This window comes from Episyrphus balteatus, chromosome 1, assembly GCF_945859705.1.
Source record: "Episyrphus balteatus chromosome 1, idEpiBalt1.1, whole genome shotgun sequence".
Classification (NCBI taxonomy): domain Eukaryota; kingdom Metazoa; phylum Arthropoda; class Insecta; order Diptera; family Syrphidae; genus Episyrphus; species Episyrphus balteatus.
Genome location: NC_079134.1, coordinates 121,759,779 through 121,777,539, shown reverse-complemented (window position 1 = coordinate 121,777,539; position 17,761 = coordinate 121,759,779). Strand labels below are relative to the sequence as shown.

The 17,761-nt window shown below is 32.1% G+C and overlaps 1 protein-coding gene across 2 annotated transcripts; it reads left to right on the top strand.

The window, feature by feature from the left end:
• Positions 1 to 395: 395 nt before the first annotated feature.
• Positions 396 to 10,532, top strand: LOC129905096 (ADP-ribosylation factor 6). Of its 2 annotated transcripts, none has more exons than XM_055980472.1 (5): positions 396 to 634; positions 5,140 to 5,247; positions 5,375 to 5,530; positions 5,601 to 5,747; positions 9,843 to 10,532. In XM_055980472.1, exons 2-5 carry the CDS (start codon positions 5,166 to 5,168, stop codon positions 9,983 to 9,985), a joined length of 528 nt encoding a protein of 175 aa, XP_055836447.1. In that variant the 5' UTR covers positions 396 to 634; positions 5,140 to 5,165; the 3' UTR covers positions 9,986 to 10,532. The 2 variants fall into 2 exon arrangements, with proteins under 2 accessions (XP_055836447.1, XP_055836449.1); XM_055980474.1 differs by lacking the exon at positions 396 to 634 and adding an exon at positions 832 to 899.
• The last annotated feature ends 7,229 nt before the right edge of the window (positions 10,533 to 17,761 follow it).

Below are 17,761 nucleotides of genomic sequence, written 5' to 3'. Positions count from 1 at the left end.
ACAATTGCAACTTTTCTTCAAATATTAAATTGTGATACAAAATTATTTCAAAATAAGTTATTCCGTAAAGCAAGCTCAAAATAATAACATTTTCTTCAAATTTTCATTTCATTTCACACCACCAAAAAACAAACCTCAAAACAATAACAAAAAAAAAATTAAAGAAAGAGAAAGAATACTGAAAGATTGAATCCAAAAAATTTTCTTCTCAGAAATCTCCGAAGAAAAAGTGAGGCGCTCGGCTGAGATTTTTTCTCACCTAAAAAATCTCTGAGCCTCAGAGATCTCACTTGGTGGGACGCATCTGTTTATTCTTCTCTCCATCTGTTCCATCCATTCCATTCCACATTGTTTCCGCTGTAGCCTTCCAAAATGTCAAACGCGTTATCAACATGTCATTAGCGAACAACATTCCGTAATATATATTTTTTTTTTTAGTTTCAAAAAGAAAAAAAAAACATGAATTTATCATTAAAATCTAAATAAAAATTATAAATTATCAAAATCCGAGGAAGTGGTATTCGCCTCAAAAAAACACACAAAACCAAGTGCATTAAAAAAGTGAACTATAGGTACCACACAAATCAGTCAAAAAGATAGGGCAACCGCAGTGTGTTACATTTTTTAGGAAAAGGTAAATACCCTTTTGTATAGTGTGTAGAGAGTAGCGAAGCAAGCAAAGAAAGATTATTGCAATATAGGAGGGGCATCATTTCATTGCTGTGCTGAGTTTCTTTTTTTTTTTACTTTTTTTCATTTTTTCTCATTCAATTTCAAGTGGTTTGTGCTAAATTAAAACTAATAAAATTCAATTCAAAATATATACTATCTACTTTTATTGTTTAGTTATTATTACAAAAAAAAAATCACTATCTTGTATATTTTTCCAATAAGAAATGGTTAGTTGTATAGAAAAAAAAAAATAAAAATAACCTGAAATGTGGTGTTTCTTTGAAACTCAAAAATTGAAACATGTCTCTACTATATACAAACATAGTTATAGCCTTTATAGTAGCCATATCTACATTTATATGCTTTATATGGCTGTGTAAATTTGCATGTATCAATGAATACATGCACGTGTAAACAAAAAAAAATTATATTTAAAAACCTTCAAAAAATTGTATATATTTTAAACCTTAGATTAAAGTTTAAATTAGTTTATGGGAATTAGGGCGCGTATCCAAGGCTTCCCAAGGATAACACAATCGAGGACGTTTTTATGTGTGTCTATCTGTCTTTCTGTAGTGAACTTGTTTGTTAGCCTTGATGGAGAAGAAACTTAAATTAATTAATTAAGAAGAAGAAGAAGGTATTAAAGTATGACCCTAGCTTGACCATGGTCAGCTAGATAGGTAAAAAAAGATTTAGCAAAAGATGACGTATGTATGAATTAAGCTTTCCTTTCAAAGTCAGTGTGTTGTTGGCTTATTCTAAAAGTATGGGTCATCAGACAATTTGACAAATTGACTGACTGGAACGTGCAGTAAATGAGAATAACCTTATTGTCTTTTCAATTTTTCATATAGATATTGACTGCTTACAGTGCTTACAAAAGATTGAATCATCATGAAAATTGTATTGTGTGTGTTTCCTTTTAGTTAAATCCTTATTTAAAAACACACAACACAAATTCGTGGGATGTGATGTGGATAATATTTTGGTTGGAAAGAGAATATAGTTAGGTGGGTCGTATGATAGTTTGGAGTGTTTAATCAAATTTATGAATAAATCGATGTGAGATCATGTGTTGGAGCTAGTAAGGTCTTTTTGGTGTTTTGTTTTCTTTCTTATTGGGCTTAAATCAAATTACTTAAATACATTATTTAATTACATACCGATATGACTTACTACTTATGAAGGGGATTTGTTTTAATTGGGATATTTTTTTTAGTCTTGGCCGTTTTGAGTTGTTGAACAGCCCAAAAAGGCGGCATTGTCGAAATACAAAATTTTTAATATTAAAAAACATCAATTAATATACGAGGCGTTCCAAATAGTAATGGGTCAAGTCCATTTGAAATTTGTGCATTTATTTGAATTTTGAGAAGCTTTTTCTCAAAAACTAAATGCCCTTTCGAAATAAATGTTTCACAGATCAATTGCTATATTCTCCAGAATTTCTTCCTTCTATTTGACCATCAAAAATGGCTGCGGATTTCCATGGCTGGGAGGGTATAGGCCACACTGCACCAAAACCGCAGTGGCCTTGAGATTATGATAGTCCGCCTGCTGTTTTGTCAAAAATGTTTTTTTTTTTTTCTTGTTTTTGGTTTTCGGCCTGATCTATGTTTTTGTTTGCAGGTGAGGTTAAGTTTCGGGAACAAGATCCTCCCACATCCGACGAACTGACGCTGTGCATCGCAAGCAGACCACGTCCCTGGAACTTAACATTCCTTCTTTCCCTTACCAAACACTTCCTTTCCCAATTTTCTACCTCATCCTATTTCCTAACTAACCGACCTACCGACACCTCCTCCGCTCCTCTTGCCTCGCAACACGATAGAGAAGTGGACTTGACCCATTATTATTCTGAACGCCTTCATATTTAGCAATTTTAAAAAGTAGTATTTTTTTGCGTACAGCCCAGCATACCATGGCCTTAACTATTTCCTTTCATTCTGGTCCCTAATAGACTTTCTTTATAGTAGCGCACTCGTTCTGCACCTGCGAGGTCTTTTCAAGCCAGGTTGTCCATTTGAGTTGTCAATATGCTCTACGTGTCCTAGGCCCTGTCAAGGCTTTTCATCGTTGTCGTTTTAAAGTCCATAGGTGTAGTTTTAAGTTTTAACCATAGATAAACACTGGAAAAACATAATTCAAAAAAACTTATTTATTTATTTAATGCGTTAAGGACTAACGTTAAACACTTATTATATACCTTAAAACTAGTATATTTTAAATTTACATTACATTCTCGTATTAAAAAAGGTTTGTTTGAATTTAATACTTTTAAAATTATCATTAACAGAAGAAATCATAAAGTAATATTTATTGAATACTGAAATCAACTGATTAAGGGGACTATATAATCCATAATTTACCCTACTGAAAGATGGACATAAAGGTATTTTGTCTCTTTATGTTAGCTTGGCTAAAATTGAAACTTAAACGATCCAAAGTTGATGCCGATGTTATATAACCGTTTATTATTTTAATGATGTAACAAAGCTGTAAGTATTCTCTATGCTTTGAGAGCAGAGGGAGATTTAATATCATAACTCTTTGATTATCGAAGAATACTTGGTTTTAAAAAGTTATAACAAAAAGCATTTTAAATGTGTCAATTTTCAAGACTTAACGATTAGATAGATTGTAGATTTTTGGAAAGAACATTTTCTTAAAAAAAAAAATTTCAAAACAAAAAAAGTTTATAGCCCTCCATAAAAACTTGATCCGCGTTGGCACTCCTGGCAGTGGCCCAACTTTTCAAAAGTCCCTTCAACATGTGGTTTATATGGATAATATTCACACAAAGCCAGCTAGCTGTCCGTAATGCATTTGCTGCTAGTAAGACAGAAAGGTGAAAATGGGTTTGGATTTTAATAGGTAGAAAACAAGATATACATAAATATGATGCAACCATCAAGAAGAGAGACACAACACCATTGACTCAGTCCGAACATCACAAGGGCCAGAAACTTTAATAACTTCAGATTATGACATTTGTGTAGTAGAATTCTCCCAAATGGAGTCTTTGAGATAACGCAGGACATTCACAGAGAAGGTCCGAAACGGATTTCACCTCCTTTTCGTCCAGAAATCCTTTGAATAGATTCCAAGGCACGTTGCGTGCTTGCCTATTAAACACTGCCCTGTTATGATACCTATTACGGAGCCGATTTGTGATCTGCTTAGAGATATTAAACATTTGGAGGGCTTCAGGTTCAGCTCCGCCTGGAACACGCTTAAGTGAAACGAAAGGAAAGATTTAAATTTAGTCTGTGTGAGTATACACCGCCAACAACACCATCTTCAGTTTTTGATCCGTCGGAATGCCATGTCGAGTTTTGTTAAATCGAACAGAGTGTCCAGTCTCCAGTGACGCGGAAGGCGTTTTTTGAAGTGCTCCTCCTATGAAGAGTGCAACTGTGATCTTTTTAACACTTTTTTGAGTGTTGGGTTTCCATCCTAACTTTTTGTTTAAGAACATATATCTAAACATTTTGCTTCGTCAGATTATGTTAGTGGAAACTGGAAAACCTTTAATGGAATTGCATTCTATTTAAGGAATCTTGTATTTTCTAGAGAAAATACTAGGATTAACATCTAGTCCACATCAATCGGTCCATTTTGTTAAGTTGTTGAAGGCATGTTGGAAGAGATCTTTTAGGGTACTGGGATTGTTTGCTGATATGGCAATAGCAATGTCTACCGCATACGCAATCATTTTGTAGCTCCGCCTCCGAATATTTCAACAGCTTATTTGCTACTAAGTTCCATAGGAGAGGTGATAAAGCACCTACTTGTGGCGTCCCTAACACTGCTTAGTAATTACATATTTGAAAAAAATCTAAATAACAAATAGCTAGCGGTTCTTAAGAATTTTTGCAACTCTATATTGATATTTTAGCTGTAGATATAATTTAGCTTGATAGCATAATAGGTTCGAAAATCCTTGCTCTATTTCATAGACTCGTGTTAAGATTAAATTTTTTAAGCTTTTTTTATCAATAAACTTAACTTTATCTGATTTGAGTATTTTTAGATTAAAAAGTTATTCGAGGATATGCATCTAGTTTACGCAAGTTTCCGTACGAAAAATAATCACTTTGATTCTAAAAGAAAACTCCCGGAAAAATGAGTTCGTGAGAAGGGCTCCCAATGGAAAAATTCCAAGAATATCATCTTTTTTTGTTTTAATTTTGTTCCCTTGCAAAAAAGCACAAAATTTCCCAAAACTTTAGGAGCCTACCCCACAAACGCGAATACTCGGGAGTTTTCATTCAGAATAGGGTTGAATATATTACATAAATGTAGTTTAGTATTGAACTGCCTCGTCTTTGGAAGAAGAAACTATATTTCCTATAAAAATAAATTGTCGTCTTCGGAAGAAGAAACTATATTTCCTATAAAAATAATTTTCGTTTCATAAAAAAATAACTTATTTTAATTAAAACTTTAATCATGTATTTTCAGATCGGCTGCGGTGTCAAATTATAATAATGGGCAAACTCCTGTCAAAAATATTCGGCAATAAGGAAATGCGAATATTGATGTTGGGTCTCGATGCTGCTGGAAAAACTAGTATCCTTAAAAAAAAAAAACTGCTATTCATTTTGTTTTGCATTAACAATATTTTGCATTATATGTATAATTTATATAAAAAGTTCAATCAATCAAAGTTTAATTTTCCTTAACTGCATACAAATAGCTATTTTATATAAACTTAAATTAGGTCAATCTGTTACAACAATACCAACAGTAGGATTCAATGTGGAAACTGTCACGTATAAGAATGTGAAATTCAATGTTTGGGACGTTGGAGGGCAGGATAAAATACGTCCTCTTTGGAGACATTACTATACAGGTATGTGTATGCATTAAAAAAAGTCTAATGTTTAACTTGTATATTAAAAATATTCTTTCTTTTTTAATAGGAACGCAAGGACTAATTTTTGTAGTTGATTGTGCGGATCGAGATAGAATTGACGAAGCGCGCACAGAATTACATCGAATTATAAACGACAGAGAAATGAGAGACGCAATTATATTGATTTTTGCCAACAAGCAAGATCTATCCGATGGTAATAATAAATTACATTATTTCAAATTACATATATGTACATATTTCTTAAGCACTAGAATCCCTATCAGTCTTAACAACATTAAGTGTAGTTACCATAGAATTCTTTTAAGTTGCGCAGTAAAGTCAAGGAAAAATCGCTTGAGAAACTAGCTTTGCATTAATAAGCCATTTTAAATAGATGTTGTTGAAACTATTCCTGTTGAATTACAGAATATGTATGTACATCTACATATCTCTAAAAGTAAAATTCATAATTCATAACTTCTCAGAATTAAGTATCTTGTCAGTATTCAAATAATTTTTAATTAATGCTGTTTTTATGAAACCTCGGTTATTGTTTTTTACTTCAGACTTCTGATTCAAACTATTACGGCCGATTTCTTCACAGAGTCCTAGCGCTAGTACCGGTCCTAGTCCTAAGGTTAGTACTCAAATCGGTATCAACTCATATCTTCACCCAAGTACTAAGCCCTAGAACTGTCAATTTAGGACCGAGTACTACTTAGGACTCAGTACTAGCTGGCTCCTCAAAATAAGCTAGGACCTGGTTATTATACCAATCGTTAGTACTCAAATAGGTACCAAGTGATTTCTTCACACAAGTTCTAAGTCGTAGTACTGTCAAATTGGTACCGAGTTTTACTTAGGACTTCGTAAAAGTTAGAACCTAAAAATCGACAGTCTAGCGACTCAATTCGGATTGATTTTTTGCATTTATTTTAAAATTGTATGAGCATTTTTGAGCTTTGGTGTCTTTTGAAATGGGTAATTTTTGAGTTTATTGAATTTTATATTTTCTATTTTGTTTTGCTGAATAATAATTTTAATATTTTGTGGTTGTATTACTTCCTTTTATTTTCAATAAAAACGCCATTTTTATTTTTTAATTTGCCAATATATTTCGAGGTAACCTCGTCTTCAGGGCTAAAATATTTTAGCCCTGAAGATGAGGTTACCTCGAAATATATTGGCAAATTAAAAAATAAAAATGGCGTTTTTATTGAAAATAAAAGGAAGTAATACAACCACAAAATTTTATTGAATTTTATTCTAATTTTGGCATTTTGTAATTTTTTGATGTATTGCAATAGCAATGCAGTTTTTGAATAGATTATTATTGAACAAAATCTTTGCCACTGCAGAAAATTATCCATTTCTAATAAGAAAACCACAATTTATGAAAGTATAATATTGAAGCCACCTGCCTACAATTTTCACTCAAAATATATTGTTTCGGCACTATTTTACGGACAGAGGTATCAGTGATGGCCGTTCGACATCTATCTAACAATTTCCAACACAAAATGTCTTTGCAAGAAGATTCTATTTACAAACAGTATTGAAGACTATGATCAAAATTATCTTCATTCAGTGACTGCTATAAAACAAAACTGCACCAAAACAGTAAAGATTCAGTTTTCAAAAATGTTATTTTTATTGAGATATATATGAACTGTCTTTTTAATAATAAAATAAACTGGTTTATCTGTCGCTTTCCCAGGTTATTGAATTAACTTCGAGTCGTTAGTGAACTAGCTATCAGGCTTGCCGGCACTTATGCACAAAATCGTGACATTCTCGTCGTTCTTGATAGTGAAGGTTCTTGATAGAATTTATCTCCTTTTCTTGTTGTCCTTGTTCTTCAATCATCACAATATTTTTTAAATTCTTTTAATAATAATTTCATTAATGGACTGTTTTTGTGTGTTAATATTTTGTAAAATCTGCTGAAATATCAAAATAAAATATTTCAAGTATCAAAATATTGTCAAAATGACAGTTATACCAGTTTTATACGAATTATTTCTTAGGACCGCGTTGTGAACTTAGATCAGGTCCTATAAATGTGAAGAAATGCTCAGGTACTAACTTTTCCTTAGGACCGAGTACTAGTGCTAGGACCTGACCTAGCTAGACCGGGTACTAAGCTGACTTAGGACTTATGTGAAGAAATTGGCCGTTAGAGATACAAAAATCTTCTACAACTTATTTGAAAGTTTATAATCTAAAGGTGAATACTAATAAAAGATTTTTTAAAATTCAATTATTAAAAAGGGGTAAAACGATATTGCAAAAAAGTGGCTATTTTCTAAACGTGACGTTGTAGAAAGTTGATTTCTTATAATTGATAAATAAATTTATTTTTAGGCTGGCAAAGGCAATGAAAAAATTCTAAAAAATTTAAAAATCAAGTTATGAAGGGTTTTTTTAAACAAAAACATGGGATAGACCTTCGACAAAATAGTTATTATAAGAAAGTAAATTTTTTTTTACAGAAATTTGAGTTATACCAATGGAAAGTTAATGAAAAAAAAATGTACAGGCATATTTATTCGATATTTGCCTACTTAAACACTGCTTAACTTTTCCAAACATGCTTCATTTAATAAAAATAAGTATCACACTATTCAAAGTTAAGACAATCTATACTTAGACACAAGTTTGACCGCTATAAGACAACTACAAACTACAAACCGGCCCTTAGTGCCGGTTTGTTCACAGTCGATTATCTTTTAATCATGGATTATTCCATACAAAAATCCTTGATTAAAAGATAATCGAGTGTCAACAAACCGGCCCTTAGTGTCTAATACTGATTTTTTTTAAAGCGCTGCTTTTTGAAATATGAATTTGAACCTACTTTTTTAATTGGAATTTTTAGGTGTTTTTTTATTTTTCTTATAGGACATTTAGGTAAATAGATAATAGGTATGACTATGTGTGTACAAAACTTCAATCAATTTTGTATTCACAATTTTGAAATAACGGTAAAATAATGTTCTTATTTTGAACACATTATTTTTTTGACCTAGAGCACATACATATGTATATAAAGCTTTATGCATGCTGATAAAATTACCTTTCATTTGATATATCATTTATAACGATACATGGTCTAAAAGCTACACAATCTTAAATTGAAAAACCTAAAAAATACCACAAAACACCTGTGGAGATCTGTTGCCGATGACCATCCACCAGTGTAGGAAGTACCGTAATCATAGTTTGAAATTTCGACAGGTTGGCTTTAAAAAAAATCAAACTTTTTTGTAGATGTCGTACAAATATGATTGAAAACACTATATTAAAGCTGAAATAATAAGCTTTCAGATGGTGTAAAATGTAGGTTGTGATATAAAAAAGGACTTTAAGGTGATGGAACAAAAAAAGAAACATTTTCTTGCTTTTTTTGATGAAAATTGATTGGATTCAAAAAATTCTAGCTTTTTTGTAGATGTCGGACAGACATGGTTGAGGTGAATATTTTGAGCTGAACTAATAAACTTTCATATGATATAAAATCTATAATTACAGATCAAAAAAAATTCTGCTTCGATTTCATGCACGTATTCTCCATTTAATATTGAGACCGAAAAAAGTTGAGTTGAAAAATATTAAAACCAAATTCGCAACCGTGTGTCTATCACGTCACAAAAAGAGGTGTCGTTTCGCAAATATAGAAAAGTTTTCTTTTCATATCTTCTACAAATCTTATACACTTTTTTAATTTGGAACAATTTTCAAGCTCGATTGCTTGTTAATCGTACTGCCTCTTCTATCTTATAAATGGACGCAGATCTTCCTTTGATTTTCCTTGATCATAAATTTATGGACCTCATCCTTGAATAAATACGATAACCTAAATTTGTGTCACCTAGTTAAACACAGTACATCAATACTGGTACTCATTGAACATGGCCTTCTACTTGAAGTCTTGGTGGATTATCTGAGAGGTTAAGACAGACTTGCTATAAAAGCTTCTTAAAGTCGATTTTTTCTATATTCGGTCTTTTTATGTTGTCATGGATATTATTAGTTTGGAGTTCAGAAAATAAAAGGCTAAATAAAGAAGTTACAAAGAAGCCGAAAATGGTCTAAGTGTATTTTGTTTACCGGTCTCACATTACAACCTTACCAGTTCCCAATACTGCAACTAAACAAGCAGGTCAAACTTATCCGTTTTAAGACCCCCTGTAATTTTTTAAAACTTCTGGTATCCTTGCTCACCCAAAATCGTTTGTGATTTTTTGTTTTAAAACCTTAATTTTTTAAAAAACAAACATTCATTCTTTATTTTTTTTTGTCATTTCAGCCATGAAACCACATGAGATTCAAGAGAAACTAGGACTCACAAGAATACGTGATCGAAACTGGTACGTGCAGCCGTCTTGTGCAACATCTGGTGATGGTCTGTACGAAGGTTTAACATGGCTGACGTCGAACCATAAGTTATGAGAATCAATTAGAAAAATTAATGTTTTTACGATTTAAAAAGAGAAAAAGTATATATATTTCTGATCTAGTGTTTTCCCATAAGAGCAACAATTATTATCGTATGTCAAACATTTCAAACGCATACACAATTTTAAGATTATTATAGCGTTAAACCTACATGTAAATTAATTTAATGTCACATATATTCTCATGGCAGATTTTTGTTTTGCCTATCGTAGATCTAAATTTTATTTAACTTTCCATATTAAATAAGACAAGATCTATAAAAAAAAAAAACAAATAATTAATATTGATTTCTCGTTTGATAGCTTTTAAAGAAAAATAAAAATGCATCCACTGCATTCACTCGCTTCAATGCTCTTTGCTTTGGAAAACAATAGCTTAGGAAATATGTATAGTAATTGTGTATATGAATAAATTGTATATAATATAATATTAATTTTCGGTTCAGAGCTAAAAAGCTTATTTTTATTTGCCCTATACGTAGTGAAAACCACTTTTAAAAGTATTCGATTGAAAGATATTCAATAAAAAAATCAATAAACTATTTCAGTTTTTTGCATTATTTTATTTACTGACCCAAAATCTGGGGGGTCATTCCGTAAATCAAAACGATAATCGAAAACGTTATCGTCTTTGATTTGCTCTACGAAACTCAATCGCTATCGTCTCGTTTCTTATCATGAAATTGCATACTTTAGGGTGTTTATTGAAGAAGTAACTGCGTTGGGTTGAGAAAAATAAACTGGCGTCTGCCGCCTCAAATAATTAAAAACATTGCAGTTGAAATTCACCAAGAAGAAAATATGTTTTACTTTGGAATATAAACCTAAGGTGAAGACGAAGATAGTGAAGATGGAGATGAAAAAAAATGTGGATATAATATTACAATTTTTACTTGTGAGTGTTGGTTTCGAGGTTTTAATCAAAACCAACATTACAATGATGGAAAAATCCGAAAAAGTGGGTCTCGCAATTCCGTCCGTCCGTCCGTGGACGGAACGGATTTTCTTCAAATTATAGCAAATTACTCGAAAATAGCTCTATTGATTTTGATCAAACTTTGCATACGTAATATTCAAAGCAATTGTAGTAAAACTGAATTTTTAGTTTTGCTCAAAAAAGTCAAAAAACAAAAAAACTTTGCATTAAATGTCGGCTCTTCCCCAACTCATAAAAGGAGATGGGGCAAAATTATATGGGACTTGGGCCATGAGCGTACATTAATGAGACTAGTCTCGAATTGAAGCTGGAGCTTAGTATATTCAATATATGAAGTTTTTTTTTAAATCGAAAGTCAGGGTCCTGAGATATAAGGCTCCAAAGTTCGTTCTGATAACCATTTTTTGTCCCTTTTATATACAAATATCATTAGAACTATAAGAGCTATATGCATGTTTTTGATGTCAAATGAAAGGTTGTTTTTGTGCCTTTTCAACAATATATAACACATATTACACATACAAAAGAAACGGCGAAAAAATAAAGAAAAAGTAAAATATTAACGAAAAAGAGAGTAATCCTGAACAAGTTTAAGGTTGACCTGAAAAAACGACAAAAACTAAGGATGAGGCTTTGTTCCTGAAAGCCTCTGCAATAATAATCCGCTTTTAACAAAATCGGATTAGATATTTTTTCGAGATATCCCCGTAAAAGGGTTTTTTTTTATGAAAAATTCATACCAAAGCAAGGCACGAGTACGATAACTTAGGCGCCGAGAATTGACAACGGCTATTTGTAGAGGTGTTCAATACAAATATTTTTACTTACGGGAGGGGGGGGTCAATGTCCCTCCCTTTAGGCGGGAGGGGCAATTTTCAAAAGATATACTTGAAATCATAAAAAAATTATTAAAAAACAACGGCAACACTTACAGTTATCAATGATACTTTTTTCAAAAGCTAGAGTTATACACTTGATTTTAATTTTTAAATCAAGACATTTCAATCAATCGTTTTTGAAATAATCGATTTCAAAATCAACACTTGGGAAAAATAAGATTAAAAAAATACATTGGATACTATTTTTGTCAAGTTTTTCAATGAGAAATTCATTGATGAGTAAATTGTCTCAATAATTTCCTAATCAAACACTGAAAACCATATCTTCTTATGCTTTGCTTCTAGTTTTTGAAAAAAATGAAAAATAGAAAAACTAATTTCTTAATCAGATTTTTATTTTCTTGGCTGTTTACCATTATCAAAAATCAGAAAAGATCGATATTCATACATAGAGTCAGTAAAGAGCTTTGTTCTTCTTAAAAAAAAACTAGATTCCCATTGTACGCTCACCGCAGGAGAGCCCTGATGGTGCAGAGAATAGTCCCCAAAAACTTAATCCACTGAAGGATTTGAAAAAAGTTTTCTTATTTTACATTTTTCTCAAAAACTAGAAGCAAAGCATAAGAAGATATGGTTTTCAGTGTTTGATTAGGAAATTATTGAGACAATTTACTCATCAATGAATTTCTCATTGAAAAACTTGACAAAAATAGTATCCAATGTATTTTTTTAATCTTATTTTTCCCAAGTGTTGATTTTGAAATCGATTATTTCAAAAACGATTGATTGAAATGTCTTGATTTAAAAATTAAAATCAAGTGTATAACTCTAGCTTTTGAAAAAAGTATCATTGATAACTGTAAGTGTTGCCGTTGTTTTTTAATAATTTTTTTATGATTTCAAGTATATCTTTTGAAAATTGCCCCTCCCGCCTAAAGGGAGGGACATTGACCCCCCCCTCCCGTAAGTAAAAATATTTGTATTGAACACCTCTACAAATAGCCGTTGTCAATTCTCGGCGCCTAAGTTATCGTACTCGTGCCTTGCTTTGGTATGAATTTTTCATAAAAAAAAACCCTTTTACGGGGATATCTCGAAAAAATATCTAATCCGATTTTGTTAAAAGCGGATTATTATTGCAGAGGCTTTCAGGAACAAAGCCTCATCCTTAGTTTTTGTCGTTTTTTCAGGTCAACCTTAAACTTGTTCAGGATTACTCTCTTTTTCGTTAATATTTTACTTTTTCTTTATTTTTTCGCCGTTTCTTTTGTATGTGTAATATGTGTTATATATTGTTGAAAAGGCACAAAAACAACCTTTCATTTGACATCAAAAACATGCATATAGCTCTTATAGTTCTAATGATATTTGTATATAAAAGGGACAAAAAATGGTTATCAGAACGAACTTTGGAGCCTTATATCTCAGGACCCTGACTTTCGATTTAAAAAAAAACTTCATATATTGAATATACTAAGCTCCAGCTTCAATTCGAGACTAGTCTCATTAATGTACGCTCATGGCCCAAAAACGCCCCATCTCCTTTGGTACAAAAGTTTAATCTGTTATATTAATGGGCAGAATCAGAAACTTTTGGGACTAAATACTTAGTCAAATTTTGCGCCTCTGATTGGTTAGCTGTCAAAATAAAATCCTTCCAATTTAGGCCATATTCAGGCACGTAGCCAGGATTTCGTTTCGGGGGGGGGCTTGGTTCAAAATCTTTTGAACAATTTTGTTATAATTTAAATACTGCCTACATACTACATGCTAAATGTAATAAAAACAGTAGATAATCAACATGATTTTTTTGTTCATAAACCATCCCAGAAAGTTGCTATGACGATTCTTAATTTCAAATTATGAATAGTGTTTTTTCATGCAAAACTCATTTTCAGGAAATCCGATTGTCTTGGTTTTAGTTTCATGAGATTCATCATCGACAAATCGACATGCTGTTTTCTTGTTTTAATGCAAAATACACATGAGACATGATGGACTAAGATAAGAACCCACAGCCATTATGTGGATCTGTTGATAACATAAAATAATTTCCATCTTAGATGGCTCTTAAATTCGGATGTATTAGATGTGAAATACTTGCAGAGTCTAGTCATACAAGTCCAAAATAAAGTGCACTAAAACTGCACTTCCTTAAATAAGGATGATTCCAGAAAAAAAACGATACCATATGATTGAATTTTCTTCCACAATACGAAAAGGTTAAGTTCAAAACGGTATAAATACGGCCTTCTGTACGTAAAATGCACTTGAAAACGCATACTTTAAGTGCATATTATGGCAAGATGGATTCAAAAAAAACATTCATAAACCAGAAATTTTGGTAAAAGTAATTTTCATATTATTATAGTTTTGCGTCTATTGAAGATAACTTTTTGTTTGAAACGGCATTTTAAAGGTTAAGAATAGTTATTTTTGAATAAATATTAAAAAATTACGTATTACCCTGAATCATAAACAATTTTCGAAATTGCTGCACAAGGAGTACAGTTTTCGAGTTGGTTTAAGATTTATTTTGTTGAAAAATATCTATATTTAATATTTCCTACATATCTATAATAGCCAAGGTTCTGGAGCCAGTCAATGAGTCAAAAGCCATGAAAAATAACCAAAATAACAGTTTTTCAAAATTTCAAATTCAGGTAAAATTAGTAGGTACATGATTTTTTAATATTAATTCAAAAATTTATAATTTCAAGCTTTAAAATTCCGTTTCAAACAAAAAGATATCTTCAATAGTCGCAAAACTATAGTAACATAAAAATGACGTTTACTAAAAGTTCAAATGCGGGTAGCGGGGAAACCACTCAACTTAAAATTAAATCGTCATGGATTTGCTTCCTTCCAGTCCTAGAGAACATCCCTACAAAGTTTGAGCAAAATCTAAAATGAGACGGCAATTCCGATTGAACGATTTCATATCATTCAGATGTATTTTTTAAAAATTGTTGTAATCGAGAGCTGTGAAGAGAGGAGCTCTATACTAGTTTTACAGATTCATCGACTTATATTTCTAAAATAGGATACCATTTCAAATCATTACCGTGACTAAAAGTTTAATTAAGTATATTAATAGGTAACAGAATAGGCTAATGTTAAATTTTTTAATGATGTGAAATTTTTTAAATGGCGGTGTAGTTCAGGATGATGGCAAAATCCTGTGCTTCCATCGGGCGAACAGCTTACTCCTACAGTTTTGAACCTATCGGGCTGAAATTTTTTGTGAAGCCTAATAATAGTATTCCCTAGTGAAGTACGTAGGATTTTTTAAAGAAATGGCATTAGTTTGAAAAAAATTATTTCATTCCAAAAAACAAAATTCGTTAAAGAAAAGACCATAAAATCGTTAAATTTTAATATTTCAAAATACGTACGTACTTCACTAGGGAATAGTATTATTAGGCTTCACAAAAAATTTCAGCCCGATAGGTTCAAAACTGTAGGAGTTAGTTGGTCGCCCGATGGAAGCACAGGATTTTGCCATCATCCGGAACTACACCGCCATTTAAAAAATTTTACATCATTAAAAAATTTAACATTAGCCTATTCTGTTACCTATTAACATACTTAATTAAACGAAACAAACACCAAAAGAAAATAATATTTCTTCTTTGTTTTATACGCTGATGAAAATGACGCTCGATTTCGTGGTTTACAAGGTGTTATTACACCTTAATGTAGTAATAATAGGTAATACACTTAGGAGCAAAAAAACGGAATCAAATAAATTATTTGTATTAAAAACAAAAATTGCAATGGATAAAATAATGTTTCTTCAAGTCTCATGGTCTCATTTAAAAGCTTGAATGTTGTACTTTGAATTGTTGGTAAAAACATCAAAGTGCATACGATAGTATCATCGCTATCTGTCAATAAACTGCACTTCTTTTTTTTGTAAATGTTAAATTTTCTTGATACTCGCTGCTTCAATTTCAGTCTTTTTTTTCCTAACGTTTCTATTGACTTTGTCTGTCAATAAATTCCACTTAATTTTTTTTTAATGTTGAATTTTACAGACACTCTCTGTTTCAAATTCAGGTCTTTTTTCCTTACATACTTCATTTATGTTGATTGGATCTTTAAAAAGTGAACGGGTTTTTAAGTTCCTAGCATTAATTTAAAGCTGTTGTTTCAAGCTTTTTGATGGTTCAATTGACATTCATATATGTCAATTACATCCTGACCAATTATCGTTTTTACAGAACGAAAATTTTGATTCCATTTTTTTGCTCCTAAGTGTAGTATTAGTACCTACTTATATGTTTTAGACATAAGATGTATTCTTTATTACGACTGGGCTGAATTGGACAAAAAACGCAGTCGGGGCTAAGCAATTTACTTGTTAAATACAAGATTCCTCAACCGAGGGGCTAATTTGAGGCCAGCTTAGCCCCTCGGCTTAACTAAGGCCAAGGGGCTAAGTTTTTGTTGTATTTAAAATGTAAATTGCCTAGCCCCGACTGTGTTTTTTGTAAAATTTAACCCAGTCGTAGTAAAAAACACACCTATTAAAAGAAATTGCTTTTTAGTCCTTTTTATAAAAAAGGACGAAGAACATTATTAAAATTTGTATATTTTGAAAATCATTTCGGGGGGGGGGGCTTCAGCCCCCCAAGCCCCCCCCCCTGGCTACGTGCCTGGCCATATTGTTGGAAAGTTGACTGGAAACTTAGGCAAGAAAAATCTCTAACTCGATTTACTCGTCTACCTAAATGTTTTGATATTATGTGAGTTACCTCAAAAGTCTAGGAAAATCTTATGCTTTTTGTGCTAATTCAGTTGACGCAAAATAAAACTCAATTTTTTAATATGGAATGTTTTGAAAGGGAGCCAGTAAAAAAAACCGCGCTTTTGAATATATTTTTTTCGTTGGTTAGCCCAATATCTTAGACAAGTAATTGATTGCCAAATTATATAGATACGCGTGAGTGAGCAATTTTATTTTATGCCCTACTACGGGGCATTACCCACGTGGGGCATTTCAAATGCCCCTTATGGGGTATGCCCCACATGGGTCATGCCCTACATGGGTCATGCCCCACATGGGGCATTTGTCCCATGTGGGTCATGCCCCACATCTTGAATTTCAAATAACCCTTATGGGGCATGCCCTACGTGGGTCATGCCCCACATGGGTCATGCCCCATATGGGGCATTTTAAATACCATGGAGCATGCCCTACGTGGGTCATGCCCCACATGGGTCATGCCCTACATGGGGCACGCCACACGTGGGGCATTTCAAATGCTCTTTATAGGGCATGCCCTACGTAAGTCATGCCCAATATGGGGCATTTAATATGCCCAATATGGGGCATTTGAAATGCCCCACGTGGGGCACGACCCATGTAAGGTGCCTAGTAGTTTAGTTTTTTTTTTCAGAGCAAAACTTCTTACAACTAAGCCGCAGTGGTATATTATCAAATATATACCTAGCTAAAAAATACAAATATTATAATTTTTTGTAAAAGACTTATCTCCAAATAAGGAGAGGGCCCTCCAAAAATTGATGCTCCAAAATTTGGTTGCGCCAAACATAGTTCTGCATGAAATATATTAAAAACTTTGCTTTATCAGAGTTTTTATAATGATTTACTGCCTGCAATAACCACTAAGCGTATGGGTTTTCAATTTCTGCTTGAACCTCGTTAGTAGCTACCTACATTTTTTTACTTGAATACTGTCATAACTCAAAAATCACGAGTTTTGAGTTATTAATGCAGAAGTTGTATTGAAATAAAGTAATCTTTAATCTTGAAAAAGTCATTTCTTAACTTTAAAAATTGACGAAGAAGGAGCACACTAGTTTAAGAAACTAACTTTTAACATACAAGAATAAATCGATACTAAATTTAAAACTCGTTTTCGAAACATTGACTTATGACATTATTCAAGTAAATGAGCGATAATGTACTTGCCTTTTATGTCGTTTTCTTTCACTCCAATGAGAGTACCCTTTTAGTACTTATTTTTGC

Coding starts and splice junctions, on each gene's coding strand:
- LOC129905096 (XM_055980472.1), top strand. CDS start 5,166: ATGGGCAAACTCCTGTCAAAAATATTCGGCAATAAGGAAATGCGAATA. Junction 5,531..5,600: donor TTGGAGACATTACTATACAG/GTATGTGTATGC, acceptor CTTTTTTAATAG/GAACGCAAGGACTAATTTTT. Junction 5,748..9,842: donor CAAGCAAGATCTATCCGATG/GTAATAATAAAT, acceptor TTGTCATTTCAG/CCATGAAACCACATGAGATT.